A 22,786-nucleotide genomic window follows, 5' to 3' on the forward strand; every position below is an offset into this window, starting at 1 on the left:
GTTGGAAGAATCTCTAAGCGTGTGTCCACAGACCAATTAACCACCTATGGGCCTGCTGGAAACGATTAATAATCAATAAGAGTGAAAAATCCCCAGAACTCAGTAGTTGCAGCCGAAGTTAGTTCCTGGCTTGAATCAGCAGCATATGAATTGATTTATTGACTCTGGATCGAGAGCCATAAAAGGAGAGAAATTATTGAAGAAATTAGGACTAATCTGTCCATTTGCCAATGGTGAATGATACCCCACCACATCAGAGGAGTTTCCTTAACCTGTTTTGTTGGGTTTGTTGGGTTTTTTTGAGAATTTCTGCTCTTGATGGCCTGTCCTTAGCATCACAAAGTATTTCCCAATGTCGAACCCGTGCCATGGTTTATCTCCTGTCCCTCACCTTAGCCCTCTGCCATATTTTTGTGTCACTCTGGAAGCGTGGTGACTTCAACTGAAGTTCCAGCTGAGGCCAAATAGATGAGGAGAAATATTTCACATCTCCCAGTGGACCCTTTATCCCAATAGAAGCCAGGTTGAGCGTTTTGTGACCGGGTGGCACGTTGATGCTCAGCTGTTTGACTGCCGTTGGACTCAGCACCTCTGTACTCAGCACTGATGTGTCTAACCACAGAGTAAGGAAGGGGACAGTCCCTGTCTCACAGGACCTAGGGACAAGACCAGAGGCACCAGAAAGCTGCTGATGGGTTTGGAGCCATCCCCAGGGGCTCAGCACACATAAACCTCATCTGTCCAGGATGGTAATTGTGTTATTCGGTAGATACTGGTGCCCTTTAGCAACGGTCATTCTTCCTCCCACATACCCTGAAGTGACTTCCTTCTGTAATCATATTCCTCTATTCCAGTCACATCATAGGAAATGTTAATTTCCTTCGTTTAATTGGGTTGATAAAGTCTTTTGTCTAACAAATCTTTTGCAATATGCTAGCGTTCGGTTTTGTTGCCGCGTGTGACGTTCTCGGGATTGTACCAGAGAACACTGGGATCGGATCCAGTCTCTGAACTTCTCCCTTTTTCAAGGTTTAACTTTTGTGGCTCTTCCTGACACGGATAATGTATTCTTTTGTCAGTCGAAACTGAACTTCAAGAAAAGCACTTCTTTTTATGCGCATGCAACTGGAAGTTAATCTTCATTATTAATTACAGCCCGATAAGGTGTGCCCCTGCGGATTGATGTTCTCCATCTGAGCGTAGGAGATAGTTTTGATACTTGTCTGTTGGCCCAGTGCTGTCCAAGTGCACCTTCTGTCCTTACGTCTGTCGGCAGCAGCCAGATTATTCTTTTGGTTTAATTCTGCCTGTTCTGAAAAGCCACGTTTCCCTCAATTTTTTTCAGTTTCTCTAACTTTGACAGTGAAGTCACTGAAAATTGGCAGTCCCTGCTTTGGAGGAGGAAGAGGATTAAACTAACACCTGGAGTGATTCGTAAACTTTTTCTCCTTCCTCTTTTGAATTTTATTTGGGCATACACTTAAACCGTTTTTACGTTCCTGACTTGCAGCAAACTTCACAGGCAATAACAGACCATTTCATCCATTATAGCCAAGAATTCATCAAGCGAATTTTTTTTCAATCCAACCAATCTCTTCAGGGTAGTGATCTTTCTGTCTGATTAACCACAGGGACTGGGTTTCATACCAAAACAGCGAAGCGAAGCCGACCTCACCAGCTTGCTTTTGCCTTTTAGCCCTTCATCCCTTGTTAGTTCTTCTGCTTCTTTTTCACCCAGTTGCAGCTCAATCACAGGATGGTGTTTGGACACTCCAGGTTGAAATACTTACTTTTTTTTTTCTCAGCTGACACCTCTCCTCACCCTTCTGTGGCCATAGAAGAGATTACGAGGTGGGCAGGAGTACGTGGGGTGGTAATCGGTGATCTCAGCCTGATAAAAAACTACATTTATCTAAATGCAGCCGTGATGAACCCCAAAACAGTAGAGCTTTTCACCAAGGTGAAGGACAAGTACCGTGATGAAATCTCTCTACTCTTGTTGTCCCAGTATGCTATACAGTTTACTACCTCTTATTGCCAGTATTGTAATATATATTCTTAAAATTAACCTCATCAGATAAAAATCGTGGTAATTTTGGTGTTTCCTCTTGGCAGTGGGGGTACTGGACGTGCACGGTGAGCTTGGCCACGACAGGGTCGTTCTTGTGACTTCACTTGTGCCAGGAGGTTGTGGTACTTAAATTGGTTGCTGGTTAATCTACTTCATAACTTCCCTTTTCCTCAGTTAAATCTGGATTATTCGGGATGGACCTTTCCCTTATCGTGCTGTTCCAGCCATGTTTCACTTTGCAGTACCGTGACCTGGGAGAGTGGTATTTGGCTGCCCCCCATGTTGTAGTAAAGGGATTGTCAATATTTCCACAAATCCTTTCAGTACTGGTCGAAACAGGCACAAAATCCTCATTGACTTACACTTGATTTGCAACTGAAGATATGCTGTTATAATAAAAATACCATTCTCTTGACTTTCACTGGGGCAAGAGCTGGGCTTTCTTGGCTGACGTACATTGGGAAGTGTTTTATCCAGTGACAGAAGGATTGAGCGTAGCATCAAATGAAATCAAAATTAAAATGGGGTTTGAATAATTCAAAAATCAACGCTTAAATCTCTGCATCTCTTCTTTTGATGTTCTTTTGTAGAAAGTCGGGAGGAATACCTGCCTTCTTCAAGCAGCCTGATTACTGGGGTAGCACATGGGCCGTGAGAGGGTGGTGATGTTTAATTACAGCTACGGTTTAACAGACGTGCTGGGGTTTGGTCCTTTTGCAGCTGCAACGTACAGTAGATTCTGCGTTATTTGTTCTTTGTTGGTATTCACTAGAATGGATCTGGGGGAAAAATGAGAGTTACAATTTAAAGAAAAATAATGGTATATAAAGTAATGAGATTGTTCCAAAGCTTAATTAGATGGAGCAGATTGAATACATTACAGTGATGTCTTGAGGCAACATAATTAAATTGTAGGCATAATCCTCCCTGTATTGGAACTGATTTTATCTTCATAAGGCAAGGAGCGTTAGATGGCCTTTCCTACTATGTTAAATTACTAATTCTTCTAGGAAGACTTACGGATCTTATAGTATTATCAGACTTCAAAACCACAAAACAGGGTATAAGTCTACATATCAAACTGTTGATAGTCTGATTACATGGATAACTTCAGTTTCAATCTTAGTATGTGCTACAGCTCAGTAATTGAATCATAGATCTAAAATACATATATCTGTGGTGCATTGTTGTGTATGCTGAATTCATCTCATTTATAAAATCTCTTAATGAAGTTGTTTTCTTCTGACAAAGCTCCTGGTGAATAATGGGCAGAAGTGCTGTTCCTGAAATGCATCTGAGTATGCGGGATGAAAGCACACAGATGCCTGTGACACCTTAGCTAGAAAGAGTAATATTGGAAAATTTATCGATGTGTGTATACCTACATATATGCGTGACTTTAATTTTTCTGTATATTCGTTTATATTTTATAAATATTCATCTTTTAGATTTTCTTTTGTGTTTCCCTGTATAAATTTAATTTTTATTTTCACATTTAGATACTTTCCTTCACCTCCATTACGCTGCTGTGAGGGTGATCTGACTTTACACTACAGATACATCCCAGTGGTGTCAAACTTTTTGCCTTACTTTATTAATCTAGCGTACATAAATAATCTCTCTCAGCATCCCGATGCCCGTGTGTTATCTGGAGGTTTCATTTCTCTTGGGCTACCAAGCATTTAGCTAAATATTGATTTTTTTTTTTCAGGAGAGATCACTAGGTATCTTACATTCAGTAAAAGATCTTTCGAACTGCCGCTACTGGTTTGTTTTAAATAATTATGATATTTGTTTGTCAGCCTGTAGAAAGATTAAATTTGTTATTTGCATTTGATAAGGAACTCTCTTTTTAAAGATTACTCTTGGGGGCGGGGAGGGGGAGGAAAGCAGTACATGTCATGAGTGGTCTTTACTGTTGCTGATTCTTTCAGGAGACATAAATCTCTAGCACAGTCTGCTCAAAAGACAAGCTCATTTGTCTGGGCATTAGCTGGCAGTTTCCTAGCATAAATTTAAAGTTTTCAGGAGGAATCTAATGTTTATTTTGAAAATGGAGATTAGGGTACCAAAGAATAATATGTTTACTTTTCAGGACCATGAATATGTAGTGACCTACTTACACTCTACCATTTGGTTTTATTTTTAAAGCTTGTCAAGCCAACTCCTATTGCAAGGGAAGAAGCGGCCTTTTTAGAAAAGCCATAAACTACACTGGATACTAAATTAGCATTTTAGAAGTAGAACAGTGAACAACGTTTTGAAGATTGTCCTTCAACAGCGTTTTTATGTGTTACTGTACCATAAATAAAATCGCGTTTGCCTCGTGTTTAGACATGTTTTTCTTGACCTGCAAGTTAAAATACAGCCAGTTGCGGGTCTGGGTTAGGTACACCACTGTGGTGCTGTGTAACTTTAAAAACACATATACTTTTTTCTAATAAACTGAATTTTTAATGACCTCTCGATAATCATGAAATATGTTAAAGACAAGTGATTTTATCCAGAACATTCCTTGTGTTTCTGCATATGCTAATTTACTTGATTAATTTTGAGAACATCTGCATATAATTCTGTATACTTAATGGTGGTGAGATCACACTGCTTTTCAAGCAACAGCTACAAATCTCACTTTCCAGAGAGACTCAGATTTTTGTCTAATTGGGATGCCAAACGTACAAAGGTACCACAGAAGAGTGTGTAATTATGTCATTTTCACTTGATCTTTCAGAGTCTTCCTGCGAGCAATTAATCAGTATGCAGATATGCTAAACAAAAAATTTCTTGATCAAGCCAACTTTGAGTTACAGGTAAGAAAAGAACCACCAGTTTCTTGGGGGCTAATGTTAATGTTGTAATAAATTTCTGTCCTAAACACTTAATTTTGGTGTATGTATCTAGTGGGAGGTGTCCCTGCCCGTGGCAGGGGAGTTGGAACGAGATGATCTTTAAGGTCCCTCCCAACCCAAACCATTCTATGGTTCTATACATCATTATGAAGCCCAGGTGACCAGTTAGCCCAGTTAAGTCATTTCAGGCTCAACAGGTATGTACGATCCATTCGTCTCTTGTGGGTCTTGTCCTAGAAGAGCACCAAGTCTCACCAGACCATCACCGAAAACCCCTCCTTTCCTTCAGGAACAGCAAAAAGGGTTGTCCTCCCCCCTTTCTGCCGCAGAATTCTTGCCTCAAATGTGGCGCCCACATGCCCTGGTGATGAGAAACATGACGATTTAGGTCACTTGCTCAAGAACCTTCTTTTTTTTTCATATTGATGTGTTCACATTTAATTTTACTCAAATCATCAAAACACAATCAATTAGGATTTGTAGATGGGAAATGTCTCATGGAGACATAAACACACCGAGGAGATGTACTAAGAATGTATCAAGAAACACCGTGTCTTTGGTGTCTGTTATTGTCACCTTTAAATATTTATGTGCATAATTTAGATAGTTATAAGATGTTTTGTAGGTGTGCAGAAAAACATTCCAGAGAATTAATGGTATCTATTCTTGTCATTTTGGGGTCTTTCAGCTTTGGAACAACTACTTCCACCTGGCTGTTGCTTTTCTCACACAAGAGTCTTTGCAACTGGAGAATTTTTCAAGTGCTAAAAGAGCAAAAATACTTAACAAGTAAGTCCTATTCGTCATCTAAATCATGGACAAGAACTTGAGGTCTATTAACATAATTTTAGTTTAATTTCTTAGCTAAATCCATTCAAATTGAGATGCAATCATGGTATAATGAAAGGTTGGCTTTAAAAACATGAATCAAGTATCGCATGTGTTTCTACCCTTGAATCAAGATCTAAATTACGTGATTCATTACTGATGAAGACAGTATTTTATACTGCAGGATGTTCATAAAGTCAAGACTTTTCAGGAGTATTAACATATTATAAAATGGAATTTTTAAATCACTTTAGCTTTGTGCTTATTCTAATCTCATTTTACGTGCGCTCTTTATTGCTTAATCCCTGACGGCCTTTTAGAGTGAATTTTTTGTAACTACAGCCCATTTCGCTGCGATATCCCCGAAGAATGGGTTTGTGTAACCGCAGTCTTGTCTGCTTCCCTGGTTAAAAGGGATTACATTGCCTACCTCTGAACGGGGAGCTCGAACTGCCCGAGCGCTCTTCAGAATCCCACAGCAAATGAAACCTGTCAAAAGAAAAAAAGCCTGGAAAATGAATATTTTTCTTAATGTATGTATTTCTCCTAAATTTCATTGGGATTCCAATGTAGTGGACCTTATTGTTAATTAACTAAACGCTGAAAAAAGATGGTTACGTGTTTTCAAATCCAGCGTGTGGATTCTCTTTCTGTGTCATAACATTTGTAAGGAGCGCCTGTGAAAGCGGCTCGTTCCCGTGGTCAGTCAGGTCATCCCAGTTAATGCACAAAACTGGGGAGTTTCAGGGCTCATTCCCTGGGCAAGTATAGCTCGGACTCCTTGTACGTACAACATATAGTCTATATCTATATAGAGAAAAAAGATGCATTGTGTATGACTTCACCTTCTAAATTGAAGCCTTTTTTTATATGATGATGATGATGATGATGATGATGATGAAGATGATGATGAGAGACACCACAGTAGAATGGGAAGAGTTTATCGGTGCTGCAGTGAGATGTGATTTTTAAGGCTTTTTGCTTTAACTGTGTGGATTCCCAGCTTTGACCAGAAAAGACGGGTCTCTGTGTCCCATCCTTTCTATTTTTTTAGCAACAAAGTTTTGCCCTTCAAACTCACCCACTCCCTCAGGAGTTTCGAGGAGCTTCCCTTGGAAGCTGTGCGGTACCTGAGCGTTGAAACAGAATTTTTGAGCACTGTATGATCTAATATATGTACGTGTGACTCGTGGGGCTTCCTTGATGAAACGGGAATATTTACAAGTTCAGTGGAAAAGTGATGTCAAGCAGAGCTCAGGCTTTTGCGCTTGTGCTATAAATACCATAAATAACATTATAGTTATACATTTGCAAAGGGAAACCGAGATGCTTTTGTAGAGGCGGGTAAATTTTATTTCATTAGATTTAGAATTTACGGAACAAAATGGGTTTGTTCAAGATGGGACCAGTGGTGCAAATTCTCTTTTGTAATTAAGAGCATAAAGGATAGTTGCAAAAGGCAAAGCTCTCCGATCTATTAGCCATCAAAGCTGGGGCTGCTCTCGCTCTCCCCTTGTTCTCTCTGTCCCACGTTGGTGTGCACCCACGAGTGTTTTAGTTCAGAAATTACCATCAAATACATTTGTGGACTCGTACTCCTCATTGTAAGGACAAGAAACTTCCATAGAAATTTTCTTCAAGTGCTTTTTCTCTTAAACTGAGCAGTGCAGCTAGCTGAAGAAATTCAAGAAATCAACAGACATTTCTCACTGCTAATAAAAGTAAATAGATAAAGTCATTTGAAGTGGTTACTTAATGAAGTTTGCTAAATTGTAAATCTCTGTTTGTAATGATTTTACGAGTTGTTATTTTCACTTTAATCGTGTTTTGGAGACAGAGATCAAGACTGTAAATTCTTCAGGATGCAACAAATGTATGGTCTGGAAGCACTAACTTTTAATTGCTATGTGAAACCGCTACCGGTTCTGTGCCAAAGGGATAATTAATCCGTTAATTCAGTACCACACTCACACATCTTTTTAAGTATATATTTCAGTTAATATGTCAAATATTTGATAATTAAAAAATTAGTTATTGTAATTTGTAGTTTTTGCTAAACGTTGCATTTAGGCATTAGATAATCACAGGTTCTTAATGATGCAGAAGAATCTCTTTAATCTGTATTAATGACAGGGTATCTCACTGTTATCCCACAGAAATCCCACAAGTTGCCAGATATTACCATTTCGCTCATCTCGTTATTTAAAGTAACGATCTTCAACATACAAACATTCTGTGTAGCAAATACAGTCTTGGAGCTCATTATGGTTCTGATCCCATCATTAATAAAGACAACAGGGTGTTTTCCATTCATTAAGCTTTCCCAGTATTAAAGTGGAGAGGGGGTGGAGGATTAAAATACCCCTGCTGGGAGATGGGAGGCGTTGGTGCCACCAACTTGGCGGCAGAGCAGGGGGGGTAGCGGTGATGCTGAAGGATGGGGTCCCCCCTCCGCCCCGGCTCAAGAGCTTCCTGGGGCCACTGGGGACACAGAATCCCCTTGGAATGTTGAAACCTTCTCTTTGTTGATTTTGTGCATCGAGGTACAAGATGTCACAAGATGTTCCTTGTCGTGTTTTCTAGGACAATGCTATGCTAAGAGGGTGTATAAAAATAAAATACAGCCTTAGGCTGTGAAGCTCTCTGTTATGCCTCCTCCAGCCATTACTGTTTGAAAACCAGAAAATGCTCACAATTAATCTCTGCAGCCACCCGGTGTCCTGAAGGACGGTTAGGTAATCTGAGACAACAGCAAAGGGAGGTCTTGCACAAGTAGATGTCGAGTGTGTGTTCTCCCTTTGGTACGTATCGCTGCAGAAATTGAAATTTGAGGTCTTTTGAGGGAGAGCAAAGTAACACGAGGTGAGGAGCAGAAACTGCTGTAAAAGGAACATTGGGCAAAGGCTGTGGGAGCATCTCTGAGCTGCTGAGGGAGGGTGGATAATCTTGCTGCATGGCTTGGATTTGCAGAATATGCTCCGTAACGTCAAATATCTTTGAATGCTGATTTTGAAATGAGATGTTTCTGTGTACTGTTATTTGATTTTTATTTTTTTTTAATTGATGGTTTTGTTTTCCTCTTTAAGGTACGGTGACATGAGAAGGCAGATTGGGTTTGAAATCAGGGACATGTGGTACAATCTGGGTAAGTAGCCTCAGCACCTACTGCTTAATGCTTTCGCTCAGTCTTTGTACAAACCAAACCAGAGATGAAATGAACTTGCTTTCTCTTGAAATAATGGTAGGCTTCCAGAAGGCATTTAAAAAGCAGGTGATTTAAGAAATAAAGCCTCCTCTACATGCTTATTTCGCATGTATATATCTGGGAATATACATAACTGTAGTCAATGTTGACATATTTTCTATTTTTTCATGGTATTCAGCCTCACGACAAAGAAAAAATAAACTGTTATGGTGGTACCTGTTGAATGTTTTTTTCTCTTTAAAAATATACATATATATACACATGATCATATGTGTGTACAGAGATATATGTGGGTGCAGTAACTGAGACTATAGCAAAAGGATATCAGTAACTTAGCCTGGAACTTCTGTTTAAAGTCTGATTTTCGGTCTTGTTTGGCTGTATAAGAATGATTCAGGAAGATCAGCAAAGAATGGGAACTTGGAGATCCCTGGAGTTCGTAGGTAAATTAGACATACCTGACTATCTCAAGCCTGTGCTGTTCTGTGGGTATAATTTAGCTACGTGGGGATTGAATTGCATGAGAAACTGAGTATTTGCTGTGACCTGAGAGTACTCATCTGCCAGATTTCATTTTCCTGAGCTTAACGGCGGAGACACTTCCGCTCTTCTGAGTTTTATCAAAAGTTCCTTAAATGATCAGAAATAACTGCATTTGCCACATCACTTATATCTCTAGCTGAACTGTTGTTGCTGAAACTTGAAAAAAATCAGCATATGTAAGAGAAGGGAACGCAGGGGTTGAGAAGTGTTTGATATGGCAGAGTTTGCATTTGCTCTGCGGGAATGATGAGAAAAGGCTGCTGAGAGCAGCTGAGTTCACTTTTTATTAGAAGCATCTTTTGTGAATTAAGCGTCTGGAGAAGAGATTAAAGCGTGGTACACACCTGATAGGTGGCTTGACAGCCAGCTAATAAAATCAGCGTCGTGCCTGATGCTGGGTCATCTGGCTCAGGACACGGGCAAGTCTCTCCGTCAGTAATTAGCCAAATCCTTCCCCGTTCCAGGCTTACAGCCGTGTCTTCACCTGTTATCTTTTCTAATTCCTTTAGCATCTTTGGTTTCTTAAACCTTTTCTGCTTTTCCTGGAATTTGCTGGGCTGATAGTAGGAAAGTTTGCATGCACAGATACAGATCTGGCTGGCTTTAGGTGAGGTTGTTTTATTCGGTCTTTATTGAGTTGCTCCAGGGTTCACTTGTTCACCATTAACAGGGAGATGAGAATAATTTCCCCTGGAGTTTTGTAAGTGAATTGGCATTGAGGGGTGGTGTTTTCTTCAAAATTTCTTCCTGTGCCATCATGAAAGCCTTTTATTTTTAATAGAGTTTTTATAAACTGAGATTATCCAGGTAGACGGCTCCATGACCTCCTCTAGCTCTAACGCCTGTGATTCTGTAAGTGGCTGGGATCATTAATGCTGAAACCTCCCGTGTTGAGGGAGTCAGTAAATTGCTGCTCTTCCCAACAAAAGCTGCAAGAGAAAGGTAAATGGGAGGCAGGACCCCAATCCAGGGCGGCCTTTGTGCTTCTCCTAATGAGCAACTGGCTTTTTCTCCTCTTCTTTGTAATACAGATGGTCTGTGCTGATCATGTTCAACTTCTGGCTCTTCCCCAATCTCACGTGTGTCACAGCATCAATTAAGAAAGAATTCTGACATCCCACTGCAGGGGAATTGATTGGGGGGCACTTGACACTTTTATCTGAGAAGTTGCACTATGTTTGTCAAATTATTAATGTATATGCTCAGAAAAAAAAAAAAAAATCAGAAGTGAGAAGCTATAATTCTTGCATGTGCTGGAGCATATAATTTTTATGGCTGTGCCATTGTGCATAAGATGTGATGAAGCCAAACAACCCTGACTTTTGATTTATGTGTTAAAGGGTATGGATAAGCCTCAAAAATTAATATTTTGTCTCATCAGTTTTTGTTCATAAATAATCGTGACGATTAACATGTAATGCCTGCGGAGTTAAAACTCCCCCGTCGGGGACCAGACAGTCCTGTAGCCGTAATGCACATCTAAGAGTATAATTTATTTTCTGAAATTAAATAGTAAATACAAATTCTAGAGGTTTTTTCTTTTTTGTGTTTCTCACGCAGTGTTGGCTGCAATATTCATACCTTCCTATCTTTATAAGTAGAAAAAAAAAAAGAAAGAGCATGGTTAGGATGGCTGCGGGGAGCCTGGTCCCAGAGTGCAGAGCTCCCACCGCTTTGCCTTTCTGAAAGCCCTGCAAGGCTTTTATTTTACTCCCTGCACCAAACCCGGTGTGTATTTGTCCTTATAGGCTTGTTTCCCTCCATATCGCAACCTGAACTTTGAAATAATGTGTTGTTTGGAGTCACTCTTTTGTTGGAACCGGGGCTTCTTAGACCTTGGTGAGACAGTAAGTACCAGAGAAGCATAAAGCAAACGGTGGCCTCTGTCTTGAAAACGTGGGAACTCAAACAACACACACTTAAAAGCGTGATGTGATGCGATTTTGCATATACAAAACGCAGTCTGACATGAGGGCATCTCTGCCAGTTTTCAATGGTTAGCGCTTTCAGCAGCTACACGCTAAAGACATTGTATTGGCATTAAAAATAACGTCCTTGTGGTAAAGTTGGTCAAGGAAAGTTGGCTCGGAAAACATTGCTTTTATTGTTGACATCTGAACCAGCTGGAGGGAGATGGGAAAGTAAAAATTCCCTCCATGTTCTCATCTCAGAAAAGGTGCCTTGACAGAGACGTTCATGTCGTCGGAGGGAAAGACGGGGTTAAAAATAGTCCTGAACTTCGAGCGTTATATAAATAGGAGTCATTACAGATAACACTCTGAACTAGTCACGCGTGCTCAGAGCTGGCCCAAGTGAGAGGTGAGGTGGCTGGCAAGTTATTCAGCAGGGTTTTTTTGTGGCACAAATTTAAATTAGAAGAACCTGAGAAATGCAAATCACACGTTGTCCACTAAAGCCAGCGCCTGGGGTTTGGTTTGCGTGATGAGGCATGTTCTGGTGTGGGACCAGTCTGGGGGAGCCCGTCTCACGGCAAGGCAGAAGCCACTGCAAGGGGAAGGGTTGGCATCTTCAAAAGAATACTTTTATTTGCGTGGGGCTCTTAAAGCAGCTGCACAATTTGGTTTTCAGAAGAGAATCCTCAATTTTCTTCCAGACTTGTCACATTTTGAGGCTCTGCGTGGGAGTTCCCACACTCCCGGGGGAAAAAAAAACCAGGCGAATTCATTGTTGGGTTGTTGATGTCACAGGGGGTGCTCAGCCCTCTTCTCTCTCACCCGGTTGGTGGATGGACCCTTTCTCCACGTTCCTCCTCACGCATTCTTGATGAAGAAACCCAACCAAGGTGCTTTAATGTTTTAATTGGTGCTGCCCTGCCTTCCTGTGGTTGCTGCTGTCCCCCCCTGCTCCTGCCGGCCATGGCCATGGCCAGGTCGTTCCCCTGGGAGGGAGCCACCCACGGACCCTCTAGACAGCATGAAGAGCTCAGTGGGTTTCAAACAGCAGACGAGGGATTTTTTTCACAGTACTATGTACAAGTGATTTTAATACTTTCTGCTAATAACTCACATGCTTCTATTTCCCCCAAGTCCTTCTGGATCTCATAATTGGAGAAGCTCTCAGTCCTCTTTGATTTAAAAACTCTAATAGTCACTAAACGGTGAGGTCTGTGGCTCTCGGTGCCTTTGTCATCGGATCAGCTCTTCAGTGACTCCCTTTTTGAGCAAGGAGTTTATTTGCCCCCGGAGAAGAAGACTGGGGAGCAAAGATTTAAATAAAATCTTCTTTTGTGAATTGGCTGTTTTTTCTCGTCTGAAGTTCAAAAGATGTTAGTTACTTTTCTGAGGGAATCCCTGTGCTTGAAGCAATGAAAAAACCCACCGTGGCACCCGGAGAACTTCATGACATTGAATTTGTGCCTGACAAATAACTTTTGTCACTATCATTTGTTTTCTGAAATATTGACTCTGACACTTCTCAGGCATAATACAAGAAAACTGTCACCTGAGAGGCCGAATGTAATAATACTGGTAAGAGAGACAGAGGGAAGCTTTGCGCCTCTCACTTGATATTCCTCACCAGCATTGCAGCATCATACGAAGTAGCAATTTTAGTGGAGTATTAATTTGCCCTAATAGGATTGCTAATGCTAATAGGATTCTGAAGTTCGCCAAATCAAGTAACTGAAATTATATCTGCTAAAAAAAAAAAAAAAAAGTAGTGAATTTTGTTGGTAAAGGATTTCTTCTTGATTACGTTTGTTGAGATTTATGTTAGTTCTGGTCCAAAGTGAAGCTGCTAATTAAAGACTGCCACAGTTTCTGCCGTACTGGCATAGTGCAGTGGAATACAAATTAATTAAAATCTGTTTCTGCCACATACCACTGGTAACTGCAATGGGAAATGAGAGTCTTAAACTGGAGAAAGCTGAGGGCTCCTTCAGTTAGCTCGGCTCTGAAGAAATCTGGTCTGGACCACCGACAGGGATCCATAAACAGTGTATGAGCCCGATCATATACAGGCATTTGTGAGAAGAGCCACCAGTTGTGTCACGGGGTTGGAATGAATCCCAACCTGTTGCTGAGAGGGGAATGTATTTGTATTTTCTAAATAATTTTCTGCCATCGAGTCCTCTGCCTGGAGCTCTCGGTGCTCCCCTGTGCTGCTCTACACCATGGGGTTGTTGAACAGATGATTTGCAGAACCTATAATCTCCATTCTCTACTTTTCAGCAAATAATATGAACAGTAACTAGATGTTTTTCACTAGTCCAATATTTATTAGGTGCCGTGTTCCCGTTAAGGTTTAATGCGGAGAGGGGAGGGCTGGGGGAGGTGTTGTTTTCTCTGGGGAAGATAAATGTGAAATAAAGTTTGCCAGTCGGATCAGCTCTCGAGGAAAGGAGACGTGTTGTCGGCTGGGTTGGATGTAGTTGCGTGTCTGGAGGCTGTGTAAGTATGCACTCGCGGTGACACTTTGATAGACTGACACAGAGAACATTTTGTACGCTGCGGAAGATACAGAAGCCTAAATAAGTTAAGACAAGTGATGTGCCTTTTAGCCTCCTTCTCTCCCAACCAGAAGCTGTATTGAAAAAAAAAACCCTTTGCTTTGAAACTTTATATGAGTGTGCAAATATGTGCGTCTCGTGGAGAGTGTGGCAAGTTCCAGTTTGATTAGTGATTGAACAACTCTTGTTAATTTGGTTTTATACACAACACATACTTCCCCTCTCATAACATAAATAAAAATAGAAGTCTCAGTAGAGTCAGATAATGAAAAATACTTTCTCATGCTATATGAGAATCTATTGATGCGGCTTTTATAACAATTCTCTTCTACCGAAGTCAGTGGCTGGTCGTTAACTCTGAAATGTGTCTCCTCTCTTAAAGGTCAGCATAAAATCAAGTTTATCCCAGAAATGGTGGGACCTATCTTAGAAATGACGCTCATCCCTGAAACCGAGCTGCGGAAAGCTACAATCCCCATCTTCTTCGACATGATGCAGTGTGAATTTCATTCTACGAGAAGCTTCCAGATGGTAAGCAACGAGCTCCAGATATTTAAAGTTTGTGTGAAAGATTTAACTGTTCTTGGACAAAAACATAAGAATTTTTGTTATTTCTTATTTTTCCAAAGAATAATATAATTACGGATTTTCTATAACTCTGAGTGGCTATAGAGTTTCCATATGCGGGTTTTAAATCCTTATTGAAGGGAAAATTTGCATGAAGTAAATGAAACCTTTCTTTATGCTGCAAAAGGAGAGCAAAGACAGATGTCTTAAATTTTCACTGTGACTCAGAAAAGGAGTCTGCTGCTGAGGGAAATTGGACATAAAGGAAGCCCGATAGTGTGGCAAAAGAAGCTATAATCCTTAAGAATTTATCATCTCTAGTATCTTACCATTTTGACACTCTTTACCATTTTATGGATTTTGAAGAGGAAAAAAAGCTTTCCAGTCAGTGTGAATGTTTCTTCCTGCTGTGGAGACTCTGCAAAATACTAATGTAGTGGTTTTATCCTATTTTATTTTAACATGCTGAGGGAAGTCCTTGAATAAGCGCGCACAGTCTTACCTTGATAGCATCAACTCTTGAGGGACGAGCGGAGTGAAAGAAAGTTTCCCAACGTCATTCATTTGACCTTCTTCCCCTTGAAACTTTGCCTTAAGGATCGAGCATAAGACGAGTTAGGCCCAGGAGGGTTATGGTATAAGCCGATGTAGCTCCTTTACGCTGTGAATTTTCTCTCAGTTCAGGATATGACCTCGTGAATTTTGCAATAATTCATGTGTTGTTTACTTTTTTTCCCTTTATATTGGCTGCTCTCTTTCTTGGATGAAAATCTTACCCTTTTCCATACTTTTTTGTGAACTGTCATTCATAACCAGCTCTTAATAAACCTGTAGCCAGAGTAAATGAATATCTGTGGGGAGAGACTTAGGCGAGGGAAATGGCATCAGCTTTATTACTTTGATTTGTTTTGCGCTGGATGGTGTGCGGAAAGGTTGTGAACTGTATTTTGGATTCATCCAATTACTGCATAATCATTCTTTCTTATGTTTGACTCTGATGATACTGTAAAGATTGAAATGCTCGCTGGGATGCCATTTAAGCAGTTTCCTGTCAGATGCTCTCTTTTGTTGCTTGTCATTTTTTATTTGTACGATTATATGGATCATGAAAAATCTGAGGGCAACTTTATAGCTAAATTTATGGACGTATATTTCCTTGACAGAAGGAAACCAGCTTTGTGTGGAATAGTTGGGTGATTTTAATAAATGAAAGTCTTAAATATTTCACACAAATTCTTTTTGCCTTTTGGGAAGAAAAATGCCTCATGCTTAAGTCAGGGATGTTGTGGATTGTACACACTCAACATATATTTCGGATGTCAGTAGAGCATCTTTCTTTATGGACGTAGCATTGATATGGCAGGTGCAGAGGTAATAAACCTTTTTTCAGTCCGTTTGGAGTGAACAGTTATGTCTAACGGGGAATAATCAATCTGTCCATTTACGGTTTTGCAGATAATATAGTTATATAGTTTGCAGAGTATTTCAGAGCGCTCTTTGGGGAATGAAGATCACCGCTTGTAAAAAGCAGAGAATTATAGAAAAGGCTAGGATGGATGGGACCTCTGGAAGTAATTGGGTTCAAACTGGGCTTGGGTTATCCAGGGCCATCAGAAGCTCAATATTGAATATTTTCAGTGAGGGAGGTTTCACCACTTCTCTGGGTGACCTGTTCCAATGTTTTAAGACTTTTCTTCTTATATCCAGATGGAATTTCCCTGAATTGACTTGTGGCTGTTGCTGCTTGTGTTGTCACCGTGCACCCGTGCACTATAGTGCACCGTGCACTATAAACAGAGTAACTCCATCTCCTCTGGAATCACCTTTTAGGTGTTGGAAAGCTTGAGACTGCTTTTCTCTAGGGTGAACAAACACAGTCCTTTCAACCATTCATCGGGCCAGATTCTCCAACACTCTGCTCATCGTGGTGGCCTTCCATTAGGCCATCTCCAATTTCTTAATGTCTCTCGAGCTGACGGAACCAAAGCTGGATGCAGTATTCCAGCCATAGCCCAACAAGTGGAATAATCCTGTTGACTTCCAGCTGTACTCTTGTTGGTGCAATCAAGGACACGTTTTGCCTCCATTGAAGGGGCATCCTCCTTCTTCATGTTCAGCTTGTTGTCCACCGGGTCCTTTCCAGCAGAGCATTTTGTACTGCTGCTTGAAATTGTGCCATCCCAGATTCAGGACTTTTCTCTTCCTAAAGTATTACGCAGTTTCTCGTTGGCTGTCTTTCAGACTGTCAAAATCATGAAACCACCACCCTTGGGGATCAGCAATTTCAGCACTTTTTCCACCCACCTTGTAGTCTGTCTGTTATCAAACACATTGCTAAGGTCATGACAACCGCAGCTCTTCATCCGCTGGGCAGATAGTTTCATCACAGAGAGCAAGTCAGGTTGATGAGATGTGGTTTACCCTTGGTAAATCCAAATTTACTTTTCCCCATCACCTTCTTGCCCTTTCTGGACCTGGAAATAGCTTCCATGAGGGCTTGCTCCATAGTTTCCTCAGGAATTGAAGTGGGCCTACTTGGCCTGTAGCTTCCTGGCTCATCTTTTTTGTCTCTTTTGTCCAGCATTGCTTTCAAAGAGAACTTGAACATTGAATGGTTGGCTGCTGTTAAACTAATCTGCCAGAAATCCACTTAGCTAACCTTATTAGTCACATCAACAAGGGTTTAGATTGGCTCCGCTTCTCCAGCAGATGTATAAACCTCATGATTTGTGGGGGAGGAATTTAATTTTTTTTGTAGAACTTCTATTGCTGTGATGGCTTGTGTTACAAACAGACAGCTTTCCCCATGGCGGTTTTAATTTCAGTATGAATTGGTTTCCCTGTAAAACCAGTAACAGACAGAATGGGGTTTTTTGTTCTTCCAGTATATATAGCCTTGAGAAAAAACAGAAGATAAATTCCTCTGGTTTTCACAGAACTAAATTAAAAGTCGACTGAATTAAAAGCTGGAGTTGCCCGTTTTTGTCCTCTCCCTCTTAAGGTGCTTTGAAGCCTATATAAGGCATCAAAGTATCCTGTACCTCAAAGCATGAATCTGATGCTGAAGTCAGAGTGAGACTGAAGCTTCCCTGTAGAAGAAAATGCCTCTTTTCTCCACTCTGCTTTTTTTCCCTTTGCCTGTTTGACTCGTGAACCCTCCAGATCAAAGGGAATATGCCAGAGCCACAGGAGCGATGAAAGAGAATTGGTTGGATTGTTCAAGGCCTGGTCAGGTGACCGTGATGGATCCCACGGTGACAGCAGGAGAGAAGGTTCATCACGAAACAGTCATTCGGCTGAAATGTGGAATTCAGAGCATAAAAAGCCCCAACCTCGTGATTTTGCTGCCTGTTCCTTCCAGCTGTCACTCACTCTGGCTCCATTTCCTACGAGCATTCCTGTTTCTTCACCTACCCACAACTTTTAAACTTGCCTCTTCTGGACCTGTGTCATTGCTGATGTAACATTCTGCTTGTTTTGAGTTGAACCAGTTTGTAGAGCGGTGCCAGTGCAGGAACTGGTCCAAAACAGAGCGCGGAGGAAGAAGGAGGAGGCAGAGGGAGGTGTTGGGTATGTTCTCCCTATCTCATGGCACTGCATCATCATGCGATTCCTTTTAACTGATCTGGTACAAATTAATTAGTAGAACTAGCTTACTTTAAGAGCCAAAAACCCCCTATTAACAGAGTAAGGTAAGGGACTGAGTCGGAAGCGCTACCCCAGCCTGTCTTCCCCAACATAATTACGCTTCTCATCAAGTAGGAAGGAAGGACCCTTATCCCTCCAATTAGAACCTCAGAGGTGCATGCCCCGACTCTGCAGTAGCAAGTAAGAAGAAATTAGAAGCCCCATATGTCTAGTTTTCAGTCTGAACAGCATTACTAAGGAGCATCAGCAGTGTCTGGTGGCGTTAGCATCAGTGATATAAGCACACAAGCTCCAGCGCGTGTTCTTACCCTGGCGGAGTAAGGAGGAGTGTAAAAGTAACGATCTGAGGAAAGAGCCCCAAAAATGCCACAGCACATCTGTCCTGCTTTCTGCAAATTGGAATGAGACTTCGCATAATGGAACCGTAGCCGAAAAGATAGAAGAATGATACCGAAATACAGAAGCAATGAATGCATAATGCAGAGTCATATAGAAACGCATAATAAATGAGTGCATAATGCAAAATCATATAGAAATGCATATTACATGAATGCATAATGCGTATGATTTCTTAAATAAAACCAGGGGTGCAGTAAAGTACCTCCAGCTAGCATTGTGTTGTGAAGAGAATTAAATGAGTAAAGACCAGAAGAAATAAAAGGGAAACCCTTTGAATTAATTTTTGACATTCAACAGTAAAACTCAGTGTCATCAAGATGGTTGTACCAGCATTTTTATTTGCACTGAAATTTCTTGTTGGCTATCAATGAATTTCAAATTGATATCATTCTCCTTAATGAAAAGTACCTGGTTTATCTGAATCTTGAGTTTTAGAACCTATAATTTCTTATTAAATCTTTTTTACCACTTCTGAGCCCTGTGTTAATGCCCTTACCCTGTGCTATGGATTTGCAGAGAGAACACAAGTTAATGGCTTGTCCAAGTTTCTGTGATGCTGCCGATTCTCCTCTGTAATCCCGCTGAACATGCAAATTCAAATAAGTCAACCCCCACAAAGGATTCATTTCAATAAGTAACATTTTTTGTTATCTACAGTTGAAATGTAAATGTGTAAGTTATTCTTGTTTTCTGGCCTTCTGGAGAATATTGGTATTCCTCCCTCGCCCCGTCTGAAGAGCAAGGGAGAAAGGTGATGCAGTAAGTCTAGAGACCTCCAAAAATCACGTAATATTAAATGGCTGTTTGCCGACCAGAATGCCGTGGGGAAATGGGAAAGGGAACAGATGAAACTGTTGGGAATTACCACCAACTTCCATAGCAGCCTTTGGACAAAGTTCTACAGCCTTTGTGTGCTATTTCTGCATTAGGACTAATTTCTAGAGGTGTTATCTGTCACTTCAGCTTTTTATGGCGAGCTCATTATTATCCCATATCAAAACAAATTTATAGCAGCTTGGAGGATTGCAAGTCCTCCTCCTCTCCAGCTAGATTAAATTGTCAGTCAGTGCTACAAATATAGCCTGACCACACTTTAGGTAAACCTAAAACCAAAAGCGATTACTTGAGCTGACACTTGAAGACGCTAGATAGCTTACATTGATTTATTTTCTCCAGATGGGAGATTGTAACGGACAGATGAGGTTGTGGATAGACTCTTTGCTCAAGTTCAAACACACGTCCTGAAGCTGAGATCTTGATCAACGGCAAGGAAAAGCTGATAATAAGTTCCTGTAATCTTCCTAACATCACCCCTGGAGCTTCCGCTGTCGACAGGAAGATATGAATCTCAGCTCATTGATGGTGCCAGATACACCCCCTAAGCTCCAGAAAGAGCCTCACCAAGTGTCACTGGCCCTAAAGTAAATGTTGAAAATTTGGCGCTTCTTCACTTGAAAGTAAATTCCATCACAACGTTTGCAGGACTACTTTGTGCTATTTTATGCATTAAGAGAAAATAAAATAAAAAGAAAGAAAAGAAAAAATTGAGACTTTATCAACAGATGGCAGATGTGGTGTCCCAGTGCCATTATCTTGTGCATCTCCCAGGTCACATTCTTGCTCCCATTGTGGAAGACAGTAGCTCTATAAACCTCAGCTTGTTTTGATCAAACCTTCTTCTGTGGAAAGGCTGCAAAAGGAATTTAAACTATGTTAAATAACGTTTAGTCATCTGGCTTGCGTGATCTGCGTCATATCGATTCCTTGAGAAGTATCAAGAATGATTGAAGAGCAAAGATATTGTCAATAGTCCTTAAAACCCCAGAAATGCCTCAACTCTAGCTCTGTTCCACCCAAGAGGGCCATTAGGGAGATGGCCCAACAAAGCCCAGATTTACGGAAATTTAAGTACAATTGATATCAGGAAGATAATCAAGATCCTGTATGACAAATGTAATTGCTCATCTTCTTATGAGTAATCTCTTGCTAAAAGATATATCACCTGGAGGGCTCACTCTGGCAGCAAGTGTCATTTTTCACATGGGTATAGAAAGTCAATTTCTTTCTGGTCTCATTAGAGAACATGAATTTTGTGATTTCTTTGTTTCATCATCGTGTTGCCTCAGTGGTTTATTTGACACGTCCTTGTACTGTGGGAAGGTGTCTCAGTTTGTGTTTGCTTCTTAGAGGGGGTGGATTGCATTATTCTTCCTTTTCTCATTTTCCTGTCATTTTTTGAATAATGGATTCATTGTATCAAACCCCTTATTTCACGTCACTTTTCATTCATTTCTTCATGAGGAAAGTAGTGAGGGAGTAGAAGAGGGTACCCAGAGAGGCTGTGTAATCGTCCATCCGTGGAGATGTTGAGTACTTGGCTAAGCAAGTGGCAGTTGGTCTGCCCTAGTATTGGCAATAGTCCTGCATCACCTGGGAGGTTGGACCAAATGACTTTCAAGGTCTCTTCTACCCAGTGTTTCTGTCATTTTGTGGACCATTTGGAGCACAGAAGAGCACCTTTGAAATGTTTTAATCCGAGATTTGGGGTTTTAATCTTTAAAACAGTAAGTTATAATAATAAAAATTGTGTTATGAGTGACTATCTGTTGTTTGGGTACTTGGTTGATTTTGCTTGTGGGCTTTCAGAAAAAGCCTACCCTCTCCAGTTCCAGAGAGCCCCTCTGCTGATGGGGCAGCATTTGGTGGCTTTAACAAAGGACCTATTACTGATGTCACTAAAGCAGATATTTTGATCGGTGGAAATAATTTATAAAAAACAAGAAATGCTGTTATTTTACTGGTATGACTTAAGAGGTGGAAGGAAAGCTCCTGGCTCCAGCAGAGGAGCAGGAGCGGGTCTGTGGGCTGCAGCTGGGGAAGGACATCCTCGGTCTGGAAGTAGATCAAGCTACAGACAGTCCATTCTTTTTTCATTGGCACATTATATAGTGTTAATATTAATTGAAGACGTAAAGCACATCCCTTGACATTTACAAAATGTTAGTAGGCTTTGTTCTCGCGCAGGTGGCCCTTTGCTTCTCCTTGGAAGAGTTAAGCGAGTGATGGTAGGAAAGATGTTCTGTCCATAAGTGCCCGCTCTGACTAATGGGGTCCCCTGGCCCTGCCACAGGCTCCCGTCACACCCGGGCTCCTTTGCCTGGGTCTCTTGACAGTAGGCTGTGTCACTAATGGCGTACATGCCTGTGCTTATTTAATGAAGAATTAAGAATTAGATGATTAGACCAATTCATTACGTAGCAGCCAGCCTAGAGTGAGTCCTCCTCCGCTAACAGGATACGTTCCTTCCTAACCTGGGCCCGAGGGGATGTAGCAGCAACAGGTAAAACCCTCTATAATCATTAAAAACCCAGTGAATTATCCGGTTTGCATTTAAAATATATTCTAAGGCCCACCTAAGTTTGCTTTCTTTTATTATTGCCCAAATAAAACACTACTCTTAAGTTGTTTGAAACAAGTTCATAGAATCATAGAATTGTCCAGGTTGGAAGGGACCTTTAAGATCATCTAGTCCAACCATCAACCTAATTCTGATTAAGAAAAAAAAAAAAAAAGAAAACCATACAAAAAACCCCCACCACATTACTAAACTATGTCACTAAGCACTATGTCAACCCATCATCTTTTGAAAACCTCCAGGGATGGTGCCTCAACCCCTTCCCTGGGCAGCCCATTCCAGTGTAAAACCCTTTCAGTGTAAACGTTTTTCCTGATATCCAATCTGAACCTCCCCTGGCGCAACTTGAGGCCGTTTCCTCTTGTCCCATCACCTGTGACTTGGGAGAAGAGACCGACCCCCCCTGGCTACAGCCTCCTCTCAGGGAGTTGTAGAGAGTTCCTCCCCCTTTGCAGTGACTTATTAACAGGTTTGTTAATTGGGTTGTGCCGCACTGTGGGTCGGTGTCTGTGTGCTGAGAAGGGATGTGGGGGGTGCTGGGCTGTGCATCCCGCTGAGTTCTCCGCTCTCAGGTGTTATATGGCCTCTCTCATACACCTTCCAGCATTTTTGTATTTTACTTTTGTTGCTATTACCGTTATTGCAGGGGACAGTCTGTCCCTGGCTTTGTGTCCTCTTTTTCCCCGCCCTCATTCTTGTCATTAATCTCCTTCTTTAGTTTTTCGTAATGCAAATATTTACACTTCATTTAACAACATGACCAATGAGTTCCTCAGCAAAAAAGTCCTTGTAG

At 41.1% G+C, this 22,786-nt stretch overlaps 1 protein-coding gene across 1 annotated transcript in view; it reads left to right on the plus strand.

The window, feature by feature from the left end:
• DOCK1 (dedicator of cytokinesis 1) overlaps positions 1–22,786 on the plus strand; it is a 298,792-nt gene that overhangs the window by 209,996 nt on the left and 66,010 nt on the right. The window contains exons 30-33 of the mRNA XM_074158901.1: positions 4,803–4,881; positions 5,609–5,709; positions 8,835–8,893; positions 14,347–14,495. Of these exons, the coding sequence (XP_074015002.1) occupies positions 4,803–4,881; positions 5,609–5,709; positions 8,835–8,893; positions 14,347–14,495 (388 nt within the window). The remainder of the gene's footprint in view (positions 1–4,802; positions 4,882–5,608; positions 5,710–8,834; positions 8,894–14,346; positions 14,496–22,786) is intronic.

This window comes from Numenius arquata, chromosome 15 (genome assembly GCF_964106895.1).
Source record: "Numenius arquata chromosome 15, bNumArq3.hap1.1, whole genome shotgun sequence".
Taxonomy (NCBI): Eukaryota; Metazoa; Chordata; class Aves; order Charadriiformes; family Scolopacidae; genus Numenius; species Numenius arquata.